General features: G+C 44.7%; 1 protein-coding gene across 2 annotated transcripts in view; it reads right to left on the reverse strand.

The window, feature by feature from the left end:
* PREX2 (phosphatidylinositol-3,4,5-trisphosphate dependent Rac exchange factor 2) overlaps nucleotides 1–19,786 on the reverse strand; it is a 367,011-nt gene that overhangs the window by 217,434 nt on the left and 129,791 nt on the right. For both annotated transcript variants that reach the window (XM_056522123.1, XM_056522124.1), the window contains exons 7-8: nucleotides 18,221–18,354; nucleotides 10,026–10,129 (exon numbers count right to left, since the gene is read on the reverse strand). In XM_056522123.1, coding sequence (XP_056378098.1) covers nucleotides 10,026–10,129; nucleotides 18,221–18,354 — 238 coding nt within the window. The remainder of the gene's footprint in view (nucleotides 1–10,025; nucleotides 10,130–18,220; nucleotides 18,355–19,786) is intronic.

Raw genomic sequence — 19,786 nt, forward strand, 5'->3', positions numbered from 1 at the left:
AGAAAAATTAACAATTGTCTGCCCTATTGTGCAGCCACATTCCTGAATTCAAAGGCAGAATATTTGCTATTGGAGCATTAGTTACATTAGCACTTAATACGTTATCCACAAAGGCAATAGGCAAATAAATATATACATTAGGCTATCGGAAATCACAAAGTTGCTGTCCATTTGATAACATAGATATATTTAACCTTTTTTTTAATCAAAAACGTATATTGCCCTATTTGAGTGTGTGCAGTATGGATAGTGCAGCATAGAATAAGATTATACAGGTATTGAGAGAGAGCACATGCTATCTAGGCATATATTCTGTTGACTTTCTAGTATAGTTGTTGAAATTAGATCCTTAAACTTAAGTGATCAACCAGTAATATCCTGTAATGCTGGGTTCACATGCAGTATTTTAGTTAGTATTTAGTCATCATTTTAAGCTGTATTTTAACCTGAAACCAGGAGTAAAACTGACAGGAAAGAAAATTATAATTTAAAGATTTCAACTTTTTTTTTTTGGTGTTGACTAAAATACTGCCCCTAAACATCTTATCCCCTAGCAGGCTCCGCCCCCTCGTGATGTCCCACCCCGCCCCCTCAATGCATTAAGGGGCGGGGATTGATGTCATGAGGGGGCAGGGCCATGACATCACGATCCTCCGGACCCTGCATCGCCAATCATCAGGCATGGGGCGAAGCTCCCTCCGTGCACCAGATAACACGGGGTGCTGCAGGAGAGATCGCGGGGGTTTCTGGTGGCAGGACCTCCGTGATCAGACATCTTTTCCCCTATCCTTTGGATAAGGGATAAGATGTCTAGGGTCAGAGTACCTCTTTAAGACTGAAGGGAATTCAATCATCTGATGAAGTCTACTAACTTTTAAGGGTGCATTCACATAACGATTGGGGCAAATGGCAGCCGGATCTGGCTGTCCTATGCTCCAATCATGATGTGAATAGTGTTGCTCGCAAATATTCGCAATGCAAATTTTATTCGCGAATATAGCACTATATATTCGTAATTACGAATATCCTTTTTTTTTTTTCACAGTACACATCATAGTGATCATCCCTCTCTGCTTCCAACTTGTGTGGTGTAAAGAAGGCTCTAATACTACTGTGTGAGACTGGCGTGCGAATTTTCGCATATGCTAACCTTCGCATATGCAAATTTGTGTGTGCGCTAATTTTCGCATATGCGAAAATTAGCATATGCGAAAATAAAACACGAATATTACGAATATGCGAATTTAGCAAATATATGACGAATATTCGTCCATATATTCGCGAAATATCGCGAATTCAAATATGGCCTATGCAGCTTAAAGTATTTTTTTTTATATGTAACTCAGTACCTAATCCTGACCATGTACATCAAATTTTTATTTCTATATTACCTATATTTATTATAAAAATACCTCTTTCCATTAGCTCACAGTGTTAGAAATCCTCTCGGGGAAAGGGGTGCGTCTTTCCTTGTGGTTTTGAGAGGTGATTGGTGGGTCTGCTCGTGCAGCCGTCCATGAGTCATCTCTGCTGCAGGACTGGTTAGTGTCTCAGTAGGTATGGGGACCCCTAGTGGTGGGATTTTCAGGAGACATTGGCCCCGATTTACTATTGTAAACCCGACATGTTTTGTCGGGTTGTGCGCCAGATTCTGAAAACCCGACCAACTCTCTATTTTACTGAGAAAACCCAAAAGAGGGGTGTGGCCACAAAAAAGGGTGCGTGTACGCAACATTTTCACAAAAAATCTACATATTTACTAAGGTTTCCACAGAAAATGTGGTGCATTTGAGCTGAGGAAAATCCTACATATCAGAGCATGTGTAAAAAAAGCAAAGTGTAAGGAAAAGTGTAAAATATAGGGAAACCTTAGTAAATACTGTGGGAAAAAATTTTAGGGAATTAAAACCCACAAAGAAAACTACACTCCACTCTTAGTAAATTGGGGCCAAAATATAAATAAATAAATAAACAACCATATTACAAAAGGTCTTTAATTTTCATACATAATAACATATAAAGAGTTTATGGATTTACAGTGCCCATTTAACACTGATATTAACAGATCTTTAGTCCATGTAAAGATCTACAAATCCAAATTTCCATAAGAGAGGTTGTATAAGTTATGGAAGGTGAAATTTCTAAGTTTAGAAAACCAAAGTTTTTAAAAATATAAGTAGACTAATCTGGTCCGTGTCGGTGGACCGATTCTAGGTTGCTACTAGTATTCACCAGAGCCCGCCGCAACCGGCAACGGCTCAACCTCGCTGACTGCTGAGAAGGCGTGGGACAGAAGGACTAGGCAGAGGCAAGGTCAGACGTAGCAGAAGGTCGGGGCGGCAAGGTTCGTAGTCAATGGAGATAGCAGAAGGTCTGGAACACAGGCTTTGGACAACACTGAACACTTTCTCTGGCACAAGGCAACAAGATCCGGCAAGGAAGGGAAGGGGAAGTGAGGTTATATAGACAGGGAGTAAGTGGAAGCTAGTTAGACTGATTGGGCCAGGCACCAATCATTGGTGCACTGGCCCTTTAAATGTTAGAGAGCTGGCGCGCGCGCGCCCTAGAGAGCGGAGCCGCATGCGCCAGAATGTGACAGCGGGGACCGGGACGGGTAAGTGGCTTGGGATGCGATTCACGAGCGGGCGCGTCCCGCTATGCGAATCGCATCCCTGTCGTCAATGACAGTGCAGCACTCCCGGTCAGCGGGTCTGACCGGGGCGCTGCAGAGAGGAGAACGCCGTGAGCGCTCCGGGGAGGAGCAGGGACCCGGAGCGCACGGCGTAACAGTACCCCCCCCCTTAGGTCTCCCCCTCTTTTTGTCTCCTTGTCCCTTCAAATGAGACGAGAACATAGGGGACGCCTCTTAAGTTTCCTTCCGGAACAAAAAGAAGTCCTGGGTAGCTATATCAGCGGCAGGTAATCCAGAAGAAGTGGGAATGGGGAGGGGGGGCAGAGGGTGAAGATTGTCACGGGGCAGATTGCTACCAGGAAGGGGGCTATGAGGAGCAGATGTGAGGCATCGTTTGTGACAAGCAGGACCCCAATTCTTGATCTCCCCGGTGGTCCAGTCAAGGGTAGGAGAATGGCGTTGGAGCCATGGCAGACCGAGGAGGACTTCAGAGGTGCAGTTGGGCAAAACAAATAATTCAATTTTTTTGTGATGCAGTCCAATGCTCATAAGCAGGGGTTCTGTGCGGTAACGCACAGTGCAGTCCAATTTTGCTCCGTTGATGGAAGAAATGTAGAGCGGCTTGACGAGACGGGTCACTGGGATGCTGAACCTATTGACAAAAGAGGCCAGAATAAAATTTCCAGCAGAACCAGAGTCCAAGAAGGTCACAGCTGAGAAGGAGGAGTTGGCAGAAGGAGAAATCCGGACGGGTACAGTGAGACGTGGAGAAGCAGAATTCACACCAAGGGACGCCACTCCCATTTGAACAGGGTGCGTGCGTGCGTTTCCCAGACGTGGAGGACGAATAGGGCAATCCACCAAGAAATGTTCGGTACTAGCGCAGTACAGACATAAATTTTTATCTCTGCGGCGAGTCCTCTCTTCATGGGTCAGACGAGACCGATCCACTTGCATAGCCTCCTCGGCAGGAGGCACAGGGGTAGATTGCAAAGAATACTGGGAGAGAGGTGCCCAGACATCAAGGTCCTTTTTCTGGCAGAGCTCCTGGTGTCTTTCAGAAAAACGCTTGTCGATGCGGGTGGCCAAAAGGATAAGTTCTGACAGGTTAGCTGGAATTTCTCGTGCGGCAAGTACATCTTTGATGTTGCTGGATAGGCCTTTTTTAAAGGTCGCGCAGAGGGCCTCGTTGTTCCAAGATAATTCAGAGGTGAGGGTACGAAATTGGATGGTGTATTCGCCTACTGAAGAATTACGCTGGACCAGGTTCAGCAGAGCAGTCTCGGCAGAAGAAGGTCGGGCTGGTTCCTCGAAGACACTACGGACTTCAGCGAAGAAGGACTGGACTGAGGCTGTGGCAGGATCATTGCGGTCCCAGAGCGGTGTGGCCCAAGACAAGGCCTTTCCAGAGAGAAGACTAACTACGAACGCCACCTTAGACCGTTCTGTAGGAAATTGGTCCGACAACATCTCCATATGTAGGGAACATTGAGACAGGAAACCACGGCAGAGTCTAGAGTCCCCATCAAATTTGTCCGGCAGGGACAAGCGGAGGCTAGGAGCGGCCACTCGCTGCGGAGGAGGTGCAGGAGCTGGCGGAGGAGATGGTTGCTGCTGTAGCAGTGGCAGAAGTTGCTGTAACATGGCGGTCAACTGCGACAGCTGCTGTCCTTGTTGGGCAATTTGCTGAGATTGCTGGCCGACCACCGTGGGTAGGTCAGCGAGACTTGGCAGCTGCACCTCAGCGGGATCCATGGCCAGATCTACTGTTATGATTCGGCAAGCTGGATGTGGATCCTCTGTGTCAGCGAGGGATTGGCGTGGACCGTGTCGGTGGACCGGTTCTAGCTACGTCTGAAAGCTTTAGGGTGCATTCAGACGTAGCGACTAGCACATCGCTTCAGTGTGTCTGCTCGTAGCTCTGAGCAGGCACATCTAAAGGCACCATGCAGCGGTCCTTCAGAGACAGATCCACAGCGTAAAATAAGCTGTGAATCTACTTGTCTGAACGGACGAGCAGACACACTGCGATGTGAGAGTTGCCGTGCGCATGTGTATACCGCGCATGCGCAGTGACCTACGCATCGCTTTAGTTTGTCTGCTTGTAGAGGTGTATTGCCATTCCAAGCAGGCACCTGTAAAGGAAGCATACAGCGGTCCTTCAGTGGCGGATCCACAGCATAATACGCGCTGGGGATCCGCTCGTGTGAACGTAGCCTTAGAGTACATTCACACGTGCGTATTTTTGCTGCAGATCTGCTGCTGCAGATTTTGCTGCCTATTTACTTTAATGGGAAGCAAAATCTGCTGAAGCAAATCTGTTGCAGATCTGCAAATATGCAGGTGTTAACGCACCCTTAAAATGTAATTTGCCCTTAGCTGATGAATTACAAAGCCAAAAAGAAGCCATGCAAATGGTATTTGTCGATTGTGTAATTGGCAACTAGTACACCTATGATCTTGTTTGCTGTGGTAACTGTTATCATTCGGCAAGCTGTAGGTGGATCCTCTGTGTCAGCGAGGGATTGGCGTGGACCGTGTCGGTGGACCGGTTCTAGGTTGCTACTGGTATTCACCAGAGCCCGCCGCAAAGCGGGATGGTCTTTCTGCGGCGGTAGCAACCAGGTTGTATCCACCGACAACGGCTCAACCTCGCTGACTGCTGAGAAGGCGTGGGACAGAAGGACTAGGCAGAGGCAAGGTCAGACGTAGCAGAAGGTTGGGGCAGGCGGCAAGGTTCGTAGTCAATGGAGATAGCAGAAGGTCTGGAAAACAGGCTTTGGACAACACTAAACGCTTTCTCTGGCACAAGGCAACAAGATCCGGCAAGGAAGGGAAGGGGAAGTGAGGTTATATAGACAGGGAGCAGGTGGAAGCTAGTTAGACTGATTGGGCCAGGCACCAATCATTGGTGCACTGGCCCTTTAAATCTTAGAGAGCTGGCGCGCGCATGCCCTAGAAAGCGGAGCCGCGCACGCCAGAACGTGACAGCCGGGGACCGGGACGGGTAAGTGGCTTGTGATGCGATTCGTGAGCGGGCGTGTCCCGCTATGCGAATCGCATCCCCATCGTCAATGTCAGTGGAGCGCTCCCGGTCAGCGGGCGCTGCAGAGAGGAGAACGCCGCAAGCGCTCCGGGGAGGAGCAGGGACCCGGAGCGCTCGGCGTAACAGTAACTCAAGAAACCACCATGAAGACATAAAGTTGTACATGATAATCACCCCCAAAATGTGGCAGCAGTGTCATGTAAAAGAGCAGTTGTAATGTGCTCTACTTTAAAGGGGTACTCCACCGCTAAACAGCTTATCCACTATCCCTTTGGATAGATGTTTGATTGCAGGGATCTCCCCGCTGAGACCCCATTACGATCTCCATGCAGCACCTGGCATTTTAAACAGTATCTTTAGATCGCTGGGTTCCCGCGGCAGGAGATGTGACATCAGGCCATGCCCCCTCATGACGTCACGCCAAGCACCCTCCATTCACGTCTATGGGAGGGAGCATGACGGCCATATTGTTTAAGGGCACGTTCCCACGTGCCGTATTTTGCTGCTGCATATCAGCTGCATATTTTGCTACCCATTGACTTCAATGGGAAAGAAAATATGCAGCAAAAAATATGCAGCAGCAAATACGCTGCAAAATACGGCACGTGGGAACGTGCCCTTAAACAGTATGGCCGTCATGCTCCCTCCCATAGACGTGAATGGATACGGCACGTGGGAACGTGCCCTAAAATGCCGGGTGCTGCATGGAGAGGATCCCATTGGCGGTACCCCTACGATAAGGCATCTTTTCCCCTACCCAAAGGATGTCTAGGGGAGGGGTACCCCTTTAAGGTTGTCTACTGTTCTATTAGAAAAGAGTTGTATGAGATTATTTCCAGAAACAGCATCATTGTCCATAGGTTGATTGTACTAATATTGTTACTAAGACTCACTTACTTAAAGGGAGCCTGTCACCATTAAAATGTCATCTAATATATCCATATCATGTTGTAGAGCAGGAGGAGCTGAGCAGATTCATATAAATCTTTGTGGGAAAAGATTTAGCATAATTTATTACTTATTAACTGCAATGCCTGTTCTTTCTATTTTCAGGAGTCTAGTGGAAAGTGTCAACCAATGATAGGACCACCCACTGGACTCCTATCCATACAAATCAGAGGGAAAAAAAGGGTGACAGGTTACTTTTAAAATTGGCTGAGCTGTAAAAAAAAAAGCATAATTTAGGAGTTGTTTCAAGGGGGAAAAAAAAAGAAGATACCTTCTTAGCATTTTGGACACAGCATGTGCCATTAGATTTTTTTTTGGCACCTTGCTCATCTCTATGGTTCCATTCACTTAATGTTCAAACAGCACCACACCTGTGCTTAGGTTGTGTGTGGTATTACAACTTAGCTCCATTCAATTGAATGAATGAGCTGCAATACCTCAACCAATCTAAGAACAGGGGTCGTAATTTTTTTTAAAAGAAATGTTATTTTTCTAATCCTGAACCACTTAACCTAGTAAGAATCTGCAAAGAATTTAGAACTGAAAACCACCGGTAATAGAATTATAATCACTAGACAAGGACAAATGTACATCTATTAAATAGATAAATATTGGAATTGATTTCAGCAAATTGTGTAACAACAGAATATCAATGGAATTTGTGTTAATTGTTTTTAAGTAAAAAATGTTGTTTTATCCAGTATATTCCCTATCCATATTTAGTCTAATAGGAAATGAAGTGGTGAAAATTGAGTGGTCAGTATTGAAAAAGTGACCACATGTCAAAGATCAGGACTATTTGTACGCTCTCAGAGCTACTGTAATCCTCTGTGTGGTAAGTAATACAATTTATAAGTAACAGCATCAATATGCAATTTGTAATACAGATGAAGCACCCAGAGCAAAAACGTTAATAATGTCGCAGTCAAGTCATATTTCCAATTATTAATACATCAATAAATAAGACTTTACTAGCTGCTGCATAAAGTGACATAAATTGTGCTGTAAGTACAGCAATGAAACATCTCTGTTTATTCAGCCATTTGTTTTGTTATACAGTAGTTGATTTGTATAGGTAAAGAGAGTATATGACCAACTATACGTATGCCAGTGTTACATAATGCACAACAGAATGAGAGAAATGCTTCAATTGTTTACTAGAATTTATTTACTTTTTTATTTGACTTTTAAGTTTAAAGGGGTACTCCGACGCTAAGACATCTTATCCCCTATCCAAAAGATAGGGGATAAGATGCCTGATCTCGGGGGGCCCGCCGCTGGGGACCCCCGTGATCTTCCACGCTGCACCCCGTTAGAATCAGCCCCCAGAGCGTGCTCGCTCCGGGTCTGATTACTAGCGATCACGGGGACAGAGCATAGTGACGTCACGGCTCCGCCCCCGTGTGACATCACGCTCCGCCCCCTCAATGCAAGGGGAATTTTTTCCGAATTTTTTTGGAAACATTTTTTTAAAGGTGTCCATAGTCTTTAACAATATGAGGGTCTGATATCGCACATTACACACACACATACACACACATATTTTTACAAATAAATAAGTAAAAAAATAAAATAAAATATATATATATATATATATATATATATATATATATATAATAAACTGATATTAATAAACATTAAGAGTACCTGTCATCAAACCATATTTTCCAAACTAGCTCAGATTATATTCCCTAACTACTCCTAACACCCCTCCTGCCCTAAAAAAAAATTCCGAACTTTAAATAGCTCTGTATCATACCTTTCCCCAGCAAGCACATCACTGAAGCCTGCGCCATACCCCGCCATCTGCCTCGCCATGCCCCGCACTCACATCCTGCCAGGCCGGGAGGAGACTAAACTAACTGTTGGACTTGCGGTAGGCAACAGAACAGAGCCACCTAGTCGCCGTTTTTTCAATCACATTAAAAACATATAAATGTTGAGAATTTTAAAGCAAGTAAATAGCAAAGTGTCTTGTAATTACATAAGGAAAAATATATTAAAAGTTTAGTTTGGTGACAGGTACTCTTTAAAGGGAACCTGTCATCACCTTCATGCTGCCTAAACCACAAGTGATTTAGGCAGTCCCTGGAGGCTTTTCCCTGCTCCCCACAACCCTGATTAATAGATCCCTCCTGTTTGGGTATAGGGAGAAATATCAAGCAAGGCTGGAGTGTCAGGCAGAAGCCAATGTCAACCACTGTGTTGACTTGATGACTCAGTGTTCATGCAGCATAAAAGTGACGACAGGTTCCAAGAAAAATGGATAAGGGTAGGTAAGAGATGACCGGGTTGGAGCAGTATGGTAATGTCTTGGTGCCAGATACAATAGAAAATTTTCAGAGATGCTGTAGAGTCCATGTCTCAGTTTTGGTGGCACAAGGAGGACCTACACAACATTAGGCTTTAAAACACAAGCTTTTTAAGAAATTAGTGTTCTTAAATACAGTGGTCCTTCAACATACGATGGTAACCTGTTCCAAATGGACCATCGTATGTTGAGGGATCCGTGCAATGTAAAGTATAGGAAAGTGGTCTACAACCTGCGCACCTCCAGATGTTGCAAAACTACAACACCCAGCATGCCCGGACAGCCAACGGCTGTCCGGGCATGCTGGGAGTTGTAGTTTTGCAACATCTGGAGGTCCGCAGGTTGAAGACCACTGGTATTGGAGGTCATACTCCCGTGTCCCCACCGTTCCCGACCGTCACCGCTCGTCACCGCTGCCCTGGATGTCGCCTTTCATCACTGTCGCTCCGGCAAGGCCTCAGCTTCCCCGGCATCCTCGCTCTCCGTCGACGCCATCACGTCGCTACGCACGCCGCTCCTATTGGATGACGGGACGGCGTGCGCAGTGACGTGATGTCGACGATGGAGAGCGCTGACAATGCAGGGAATCCCAAAGAGGACGCGCCGGAGCCCCGAGGACAGTAAGTGATCGTCACCGGAGCTCACGAGGCACCATAAACGGCTATCCGGTGGCAGCTGAAGCAGTCTGCGCTGCCGGATAGCCGTTTATGCGATGGCCCCGACATACAAAAGCATCGTATGTTGATGCTGCCTTCAACATGCAATGGCCTCTGAGAGGCCATCGTATGTTGAAATGATCGTATGTCGGGGCCATCGTAGGTCGGGGGGTCACTGTATACATTTCCCTTTGACAGATATCATAGTCACAAAATATTCAGTGCTATTCATTTCACCTCTTATGGCTGATCAGTGTTTGCCAAGTGAAAGCCTAGTATAAAGAGAACTGAAATGAATGTGTAACCATTCCTGCACATGGAGATTCTAGGACTGTACGTGCTAAGTTTATTCACTCGCCAGCTTGCACAGTGGGAAATCATTGGTTTGTCAGCAATGACAATTATTTTTCTGGGATTATTTTAGATACACACCTGTTCCATCATCAACATTTTCAACCTCCATCACTTCTGTGTTAATCCGGCCTCGGAAGAGGTAGCGGAGCCCATCTGTAGATGCTTTGCTGTTCTTCAGACGCCTTCAAATGAAAGAAAATGAAAGAAAAATGAAGGTAATTGTTCAAAGAGAAAACAGTGTATGCTTGTCCACATAATGCACCTAATATAGCAACACCATTAAAAACATGATTTTGCTGCTTGTATCGTTACATTTAAAGGGGTACTCCACTGGAAAACATTTTTTTTTTAAATCAACTAGTGCCAGAAAGTTAAACATATTTGTAAATTATTTCTATTAAAATCTTAATCCTTACAGTATTTATCAGCTGTTGTATGATCCACAGGAAGTTCTTTTCTTTTTTAATTTCTTTTCTGTCTAACCACAGTGCTCTCTGCTGACACCTTTGTCCATTTTAGGAACTGTCCAAAGTAGGAGCAAAACCTATCCTGCTCTGTACAGTTCCTGACATAGACAGAGGTGTCAGCAGAGAGCACTGTGGTCAGACAGAAAGGAAATTCAAAAAGAAAAGAACTTCCTGCTGAGAAGTACTAGAAGGATTAAGATTTAGCCCTTTATATTCATTCACATATTTTCCAGATAGAATACTGAAGGTTAATTTTAGTGTCTGCATTACCCAGCCCTTCTGTGGTTCTATTGAGCCAAACCTCGATCTTCAAAGGTTAGGTCTGGTTCAGTAGAAACATTTGACTTTCTGTCTTATCTCAGAAGAAGAGTTACCATTTATTTTTGTGGGAATCTTTTAAAGGGATAAGATGTCTGATCATGGGGGTCCCTACGCCGGGGCCCCCCGCGATCTCCCGCAGCATCTGGCATTCTAAACAAATGCCGGGATGCGGTGTCAGTGGTAGTGACGTCATGACCACACCCCTCTTGATGTCATGTTACGCCCCCTCCATTCTTGTCTATGGGAGAGGGCGTGAAGGCCGACACACCCCCTCCCATAGACATGAATGGAGGGGGCGTTGCATGACGTCAGGATCATGGCCGCCCGCTTTAACCCCTTAAGGACCAAGGACGTACCGGTACGTCCTTGGTCCTGCTCTTCTGATATAACGCGGGGTTACACAGTAACCCCGCGTCATATCATGGCGGGCCCGGCGTCATAGTGAAGCCGGGACCCGCCTCTAATAGCGCGCAGCGCCGATCGCGGCGCCGCGCGCTATTAACCCTTTAGCCGCGCGCTCAAAGCTGAGCTGCGCGGCTAAAAGTGAAAGTGAAAGTTCCCGGCTAGCTCAGTCGGGCTGTTCGGGATAGCCGCGGCTAATCGCGGCATCCCGAACAGCTGACAGGACAGCGGGAGGGCCCCTTCCTGCCTCCTCGCTGTCCGATCGCCGAATGACTGCTCAGTGCCTGAGATCCAGGCATGAGCAGTCATCCGGCAGAATCGTTGATCACTGGTTTCTTATGAGAAACCAGTGATCAACATAGAAGATCAGTGTGTGCAGTGTTATAGGTCCCTATGGGACCTATAACACTGCAAAAAAAAAGTGAAAAAAAAAAGTGAATAAAGATCATTTAACTCCTCCCCTATTAAAAGTTTGAATCACCCCCCTTTTCCAATAAAAAAAAAAACACAGTGTAAATAAAAATAAAAATAAACATATGTGGTATCACCGCGTGCGGAAATGTCCGAATTATAAAAATATATCATTAATTAAACCGCTCGGTCAATGGCGTGCGCGCAAAAAAATTCCAAAGTCCAAAATAGTGCATTTTTGGTCACTTTTTATATCATTTAAAAATGAATAAAAAGTGATCAATAAGTCCTATCAATGCAAAAATGGTACCGTTAAAAACTTCAGATCACGGCGCAAAAAATGAGCGCTCATACCGCCCCATACACGGAAAAATAAAAAAGTTATAGGGGTCAGAAGATGACAATTTTAAACGTATTAATTTTCCTGCATGTAGTTATGATTTTTTCCAGAAGTCCGACAAAATCAAACCTATATAAGTATTTTAATCGTATGGACCTACAGAATACATATCAGGTGTCATTTTTACCGAAAAATGTACTACGTAGAAACGGAAGCCCCCAAAAGTTACAAAACTGCTTTTTTTTTTCAATTTTGTCGCACAATGATTTTTTCTCCCGCTTCACCATAGATTTTTGGGCAAAATGACTTATGTCATTACAAAGTAGAATTGGTGGCGCAAAAAATAAGCCATCATATGGATTTTTAGGTGTAAATTTGAAAGAGTTATGATTTTTTAAAGGCAAGGAGCAAAAAACGAAAATGCAAAAACGGAAAAACCTCCGGTCCTTAAGGGGTTAAGCGTTCTGAACAAAATGTTCAGAACGCTTGGACATGGGAGTACCCTTTTAAACAAATGCCCATCGAGAGGTTTTTCATTAAAATTAGATGTAATATTTTCTGTATAAGGTCGTAATCCCCAGTTTCCCAACTGGACAAACTGACTCTTCTCTAAAAAGGTTGGATTTCAACCATCTGATGCTATTGTTTTAATTACCACATTTTCTTCTGTCTGTCCATCAAACGGGTATATTATATTATCGGTAAAGAAAGGAACCATTGACTATATTGGATAGATATGGCTCACTGCTACAGCCTATTGATTCCTAGTAGCAGACATTCCACCAACAGCTGATCTCCGGCCGAACATGCCCGCTCTAGGGCTGCTCTGAAATGACTATTTTTTCTGCCAGAAATATCTAGCGCAGAATTTCTGTAATGTGAACAGAGCAGCAGAATCCCACTGAAATCAAAAGGACATCGCTGCTGTGGAATTCCATGGTGTTAACATAGCTCGAAAGCAGTGGTTCTTAACCTTGTTGGAGGTACTGAACCCCACCAGTTTCATATGCGCAGTCGCCGAACCCCTCTTAATTGGAAAAATAAAATATGATTTTTTTCAAATTCAAAACATAGGAGGTATATATTTAAGTATATATTTATACATAGGTGCACAAAATGAACAAAACCATTAAGAACAAAGAACAAAACCATGAAAACGTGATTTTCACACAAAAACAAAAACATAATGAATATTTACTGCAAATCAGTGTGACTTCTGCTGTTGTCTTTCAGAGACCAGTTCAGAAATGCGCGACTTTACCTTGGCAAGTGCCACTCTCATGTCATTTTCACAACAATGGCAGTGTTCCCCCACATTAGGCAGGCAGTGTTCCCCCACATTAGGCAGACAGTGTTCCCCCACATTATGTAGGCCAGTGGTCTTCAACCAGCAGACCTCCAGATGTTGCAAAACTACAACTCCCAGCATGCCTGGACAGCCGTTGGCTGTCCGGGCATGCTGGGAGTTGTAGTTTTGCAACATCTGGAGGTCCGCAGGTTGAAGACCACTGATGTAGGCAGTGTTCCCCCACAGACATACAGCCTCAAGCTATATACAGTGTATGGCTGGGGGCTGTATGCCTGTGTACTGCCCACTTCAGTGCTCTGATCCCACCGCTCTGGCTACAGCAGTAGGTCTCGGGACCGGTGGTAGGAGCACTGAATATGACATGCCGCTGATCACATACCAAGCTGGCCAGCGCACGTCTTCCTCCTTCTCTATTCTCCGGTCCTCGGCGCCGTCGTTTCCATGGGCGCACGCACGGGACGTCAGCAACTTCCCGGCGTGCGCTATGTCCCGGCGGCCCTGCGTTTTTAAACTTAACGCGGGGCCACAGGGAGTTAATAGTGCTGGGGGGAATTGCCCCGTCTCTACAGGACGGGCAAACACCGTCTCTGCTCGGGGCCCCAAGCAATTGCTTGGTTTGCCTGTCCTGTTGCAACCTCCCCCGCCGAACCCCCGGGACTGACTCACCGAATCCCTGGGGTTCGAACGAACCAAGGCTAAGAACCCCTGCTCTAAAGGAAAGAGATGTAGAGGAAGAAAAAATGGATTCCTCCTGGATCGCATATTGATTTATACATTTTTGTTCCATTTGTTTTATAATTTGGAGCAATAACATTTTCATCTTTTTGTGTGCTTTTTTCCAGTATGTTAGTCTTTAACCTCAGCATCCCTATTAAACAAGCTATTAATGTTTTTACCAGTGAGCAAACTGTGGCCAAGCCTTTTTAATGAAGCAACATCCCAACCTCACAGATTATTCACCATTGTGACATGGTCAGTGTAACTTACACTATATACTGTATACAGCGAAAGAAAGAACAGTATTTTTTATATTGTTTGGATTTTTCTGTCAGCAACTTTACTTGCTATCAATATCCCTTGTTTCCCTAAGGAAACACAGGAATGTAGATTATTTATCTAAAGATAAGTAGCAGGCCAAATGAACAAATGCAAACAATTTACATAACTCTAGAGACTTCCACATGACTTCCTTAAAGGGGTACTCCACTGGAATTTTTTTTTTAATCAACTGGTGCCAGAAAGTTAAACAGATTTGTAAATTACTTTTATTAAAAAATCTTAATCCTTCCAGTACTTATCAGCTGCTGTATGATCCACAGGAAGTTATTTCCTTTCTGCCTGACCACAGTGCTCTCTGCTGACACCTCTGTCCATTTTACGAACTGTCCAGCGTAGGAGCAAATCCCCATAGAAAACCTATCCTACTCTGGACAGTTGCTGACATGGACAGAGGTGTCAGCAGAGAGCACTGTGGTCAGACTGAAAAAGAAAAAAAAAAAACTTCCCGTGGATCATAACAGCAGCTGATAAGTTCTGGAAGGATTAAGATGTTTTAATAGAAGTAATTTACACATCTGTTTAACTTTCTGGCACCAGTTGATTTAAAAAAAATGTTTTCCAGTGGAGTACCCCTTTAATGTTATAGTCTTACATATACTATATCTGGAATTGTACATGGAACTAGTTAAGTATATACTGGTAAGTGCTAAATTAATTCTGTATTGAAACTTCAGCTAAATTCTTATTTACAAACAATAAAAAACAAGGTTAACAAAAAAAATAAACAAATAAATATAATTAAATGTGAATTGACTTCTGCAAGGAAACTTCTGTATAACATGACACTAGGGCAATGCTTCCCAACCAGGGTGCCTCCAGCTGTTGCAAAACTACAACTCCCAGCATGCCCGGACAGCCAAAGGCTGTCCGGGCATGCTGGGAGTTGTAGTTTTGCAAAAGCTGGAGGCACCCTGGTTTGGAACCACTGCACTAGAGCATAACTATAGGAAATATATAGAAGTAGCAGTTGTACTATGCCCCTTGGCCACATAAGTATTATCAATGGCACATGGTAGATGCTGGGCCCTGTAACAGATTTTGCATTGGGTACTAAAAGTTATGGCCACTGAATGCCACTGAGTCAAATGGTGGCCAGCCCTCCAGCACAGGGGTGGTCTTTACAGTGAGTCCCCACTCTATTCGATGGGATTCTTGAGTATCTTAACCCCACTGTATGACCTCCTTATCATATGATAGTTTTCCCAATATTTTTCCTGATGGGAAAATATGATGTTCAGAAGTATAACCTCACACAGTATTTTTTTCCATGTCTATAGAATAGTTGTACATTGGACCTGGATTGATGACATTCTTAGGCTAGAAAATAATAATTTAGGACTTCTGTCTATAGTATTAAAGGGTACCTCTCATCAAAAAAACTTTTGATACATTATAGATTAATGTATGCAGAATAACTTTACAATTGCATGTTATTAAAAAATATGCTTCTTTCTAATTAATTTTCCACTTTGAAGAAATGACCACTAGGGGTCTCCCTATCAGTCCTGGCAGCAAGCATTTCAGACTCATGCAGGAGTCCTAAACACTACGAGCTGCCAATCTGCTTTGTTCACAAAGAACACTCAGAGCTGCCAGCCTGCTTTGTTCACAGCCTGTTTGGCTGTGAACAAAGCAGGCTGGCAGCTCTGATTGTTTAGGACTCCAGCATGAGTCAGAAATGCTTGCTGACAGGACTGATCGGGAAAAATACAATTAGAAAGAAGCATATTTTTCATTAACATGCTATTGGAAAATTGTTCAACATTCATTAATCTAAAATATATCAAAAGTTTATTTGATGAGAGGTACCCTTTAATGTTTTACAGGTACAGACAAGCACGTTTTCATGTTTCCCTAAGGAACCATCATGAGAAAACAGAAGAGAATTGAACAAGCTGTAAATAAATGAAGTAACACCTCTTATCGACACTTCCTGAGTATATGAAAAAATTGTTAGGTAGTCAAAAACATAAGTACTATGGGGGAGATTTATCAGAGGATTTAGAAAGTTTTTTCCTGTCTAAATTTGTCGCACAGAAAGTCGCAGTCTAAATATGTGCGACTTTTTAGCGACTTTTGCTTTAGAGGATTTTTAGAACATGATGTATTCTAGTCTTTTTTAGACGGAAAAATGCATTGGTGCTGAATTTATCAAAAACGACTTTTCAGCGACAAGTCACATTGGCTAAAAGTGCGCCGAAATGTCAGACTGTGCTGGAGCAGGTTTTAATACAGTCTAAAGTATAGATCCTGAAGTCTGTGCACGGAATTTATCAAGAGCCGTGCGCCTTTTGATAAATTAGGTAGGTGCACAATAGACCGGCCTAACCCTCTGTAGTTTGGTCTATATTGATGCGGGACATAGACAACTTTGACAAGTTTCTGCACAATACAGTGGTCCCTCAACATACGATGGTAATCCGTTCCAAATGGACCATCATTTGTTGAAACCATCGTATGTTGAGGGATCCGTGCAATGTAAAGTATAGGACAGTGGTCTACAACCTGCGGACCTCCAGATGTTGCAAAACTACAACACCCAGCATGCCCGGACAGCCAACGGCTGTCCGGGCATACTGGGAGTTGTAGTTTTGCAACATCTGGAGGTCCGCAGGTTGAAGACCAATGGTATTAAAGGTTGTACTTACCTGTCCCCGCCGCTCCGGACCGTCACCGCTCGTCACCGCTGCCCTGGATGTCGCCGTCCATCTCTGTCGCCGCGTCCCTGGGGTGTCCCTGAAGCTCCAGCAAGGCCTCTGCTTCCCCGGCATCCTCACTCTCCGTCGCCGCCATCACGTCATTACGCACGCCGCTCCTATTGGATGACGGGATGGCATGCGCAGCGACGTGATGACGTTGGAGGAGAGCGCCGACGATGCAGGGAACCCAAAGAGGACGCGCCGGACCACCGAGGACAGGTAAGTGATCGTCACGGGGCACCGTAAACGGCTATCTGGTGGCAGCTGAAGCAGTCTGCGCTGCCGGATAGCCCTTTATGCGATGGCCCTGACATACAAAAGCATCGTATGTTGATGCCGCCTTCAACATGCGATGGCCTCTGAGAGGCCATCGTATTTTGAAATAATCGTATGTCGGGGCCATCGTAGGTCGGGGGGGTCACTGTAATGGTGCCTACAGCTTCTATGCAGGTATTGTATACGAATATAATCTAAAGCATTGTAGTCTATCATTACTGTTACATTCTCTTCACCCATTCCAGTACTGTGGGAAATGAACCACATTTGAATAAGACATCTAAAGGAAGCACTCCACTTTGGTTACTTCTCTATATGCCACAGGGTTCTGAGATGACTTATCACTTGGTACCGCCAAAATGACTACTTAGCCCAGAATTAGAATAGATTTACATGAATGAATACGGAATGCAGTCAACCATAATTTTCATGTGACAGGTTCCCTTTAAAGGGGTATTCCAGCTTTATGTATCTTATCCCCTATCCAATGTATAGGGGATAAGATGTATGATCACAGGGGTCCCGCCGCTGGGGACCCCTGCGATCTCAGTGCAGCCCCCGGCATTCTGTGCCGGGCGCTGCCTCTAAGACGAGGACGTGACATCACGGCCACACCCCATAGTGACCTCACACCATGCCCCCCCATTCATGTCTATGGGAGGGGGCGTGACGGCCGTCACGCTCCCTCCCATAGACATGAATGGAGAGGGTATGACATGAAGATACTAGGGGGATGGGCGAACAGAATGCCGGGGGCTGCCCCGAGATCACGGGGGTCAGTGGCGGGACCCCTGAGATCATACATCTTAAGGATGTATAAAGCCAGAATACCCCTTTAACATCCCTTTTTTTCTGTACTTTTTTTTTTATTACACAAGCCAAAAGTATACTGCAACAAATATTAGCCTAAAAGCATATTTAATGTCCTAGAAAATGAATAATAAACCTTTAGAATTACTTGACTTTTTATGCTGTTTGCTAAGACTTACCGATGTTTTCTTTTGCAATACACTAAAAGGTTATCAAAGAGAAAGAAAATCCGCTCCTGGATATTCCCAGAGGAAATTTTTAAAAGGATTCCCTGCATCAGCATTTCAGTGCAAGTATCTGTTATGTTGGACCCCTAACAAAGCAGAGAAAAAGAGAGAAAACATATTAGCTGCTGCATAGAAACACTATTGTTGTATCAGTAAATGGCATTTTTATCATAGCTATCAGCACAGCTAAACAAGAGAATAAAAGATCTCATCGGCAGTAAGCTCTCCTAGAACATCACACATTTCTTTGTTATGTTTCTTGGCATACTTGAGAGAAGAAGCTGACAATGCTCAATTTAAATAATAAAAGCAGAAAGAATAATATAATATAGACAAGCGTTAATAAAGCGTGAAGATATGGGATGCATACAGCATCGTCCTGGGGTAACTATATAAAATGGATTTGTATCATATCATGAATTCTATTAATTTATACCATCATTTTTTTAAATAGTTTTTCTATGCTTAACATAAAAAAATTATAAATACCTGACAGTTTTGCATCAAAATGATAAGGCATTTTATCTAGTCTAGTTTTGTTAGTTGGGTCTCTAGATAATAAGCTTGTAAGGGGTAAATGTTTGATAAAGCCCTTGCAGATCATGGCTGATAAATGGTTATGGGGCCCTGTAACCCTGGACAAACAAATAAGAATCTTCAGGGAGGTGGCTGCTGGAGAAGGTCTGGAGGTGGGGCTGTGCCCAGGGGAATCCAGGTATTGGGAGAAAAAATTGAGGGTGGTGATGAGGATGCAACCACGTTGTGAGGTAGGGATGGTAAGGAGGAGGTTTGGCACCAATTGAGGAGAGCATAATGCTGGACCTGACTTCTGTGGGATTACAATTCATTTCTTCTGCAGTGGGCTCAGTGCATCTCATAAATCACTGTAGGCCCATGGCTTACTAGAAGAAATGGTGAGGAAGGAAACCAATAGTTCCATTCAGTACCAATGTCCGTATGGATGCATATACAGTTGAATGTTGCAGGTCAACAGACCACAAAGTGCTAGCCAGTGCTAGCCATGCCCCTGGAGCAGTGGCGTACCTAGGGGGGGCCGCCCCGGGTGCCACTCACAAGGGGGGTGCCATGACGGAATCACCCCCCCCCCCAAATCCAGTGGCGTAGCGGCTGGGGTGCGGACCGAACCGGGCGACACCAGCCTGATGGGGTGACACCATGCCGCTCAGTGACCGGGGTGCCCCCCTCGTCTTCAGCTGCGCTCGCTCCAATCCGTTAGCACCCCATTTCCTCTCTCCGCCGACCCCCGTTTGCAGCTGTGTTGGTGGCCGGCCAGGGTCTGATGAGGGACGTCGCACATGTGACGTCCCTCCGCAGACGCGCGCAGGAGGACGTCAGTGACGTCACTCGTCTGGCCGCCACCGGAGAGAAGAAACACTGCCAGGTAAGTGTGTCTATGTGTGTGTGTGTGTCTATGTCTATGTGTGTGTGTGTGTGTGTGTGTCTGTCTTTGTGTGTATCTGTCTATGTCTGTCTGTGTGTGTGTCTGTCTGTGTGTGT

This window comes from Hyla sarda, chromosome 5 (genome assembly GCF_029499605.1).
Source record: "Hyla sarda isolate aHylSar1 chromosome 5, aHylSar1.hap1, whole genome shotgun sequence".
NCBI classification, from domain to species: Eukaryota; Metazoa; Chordata; class Amphibia; order Anura; family Hylidae; genus Hyla; species Hyla sarda.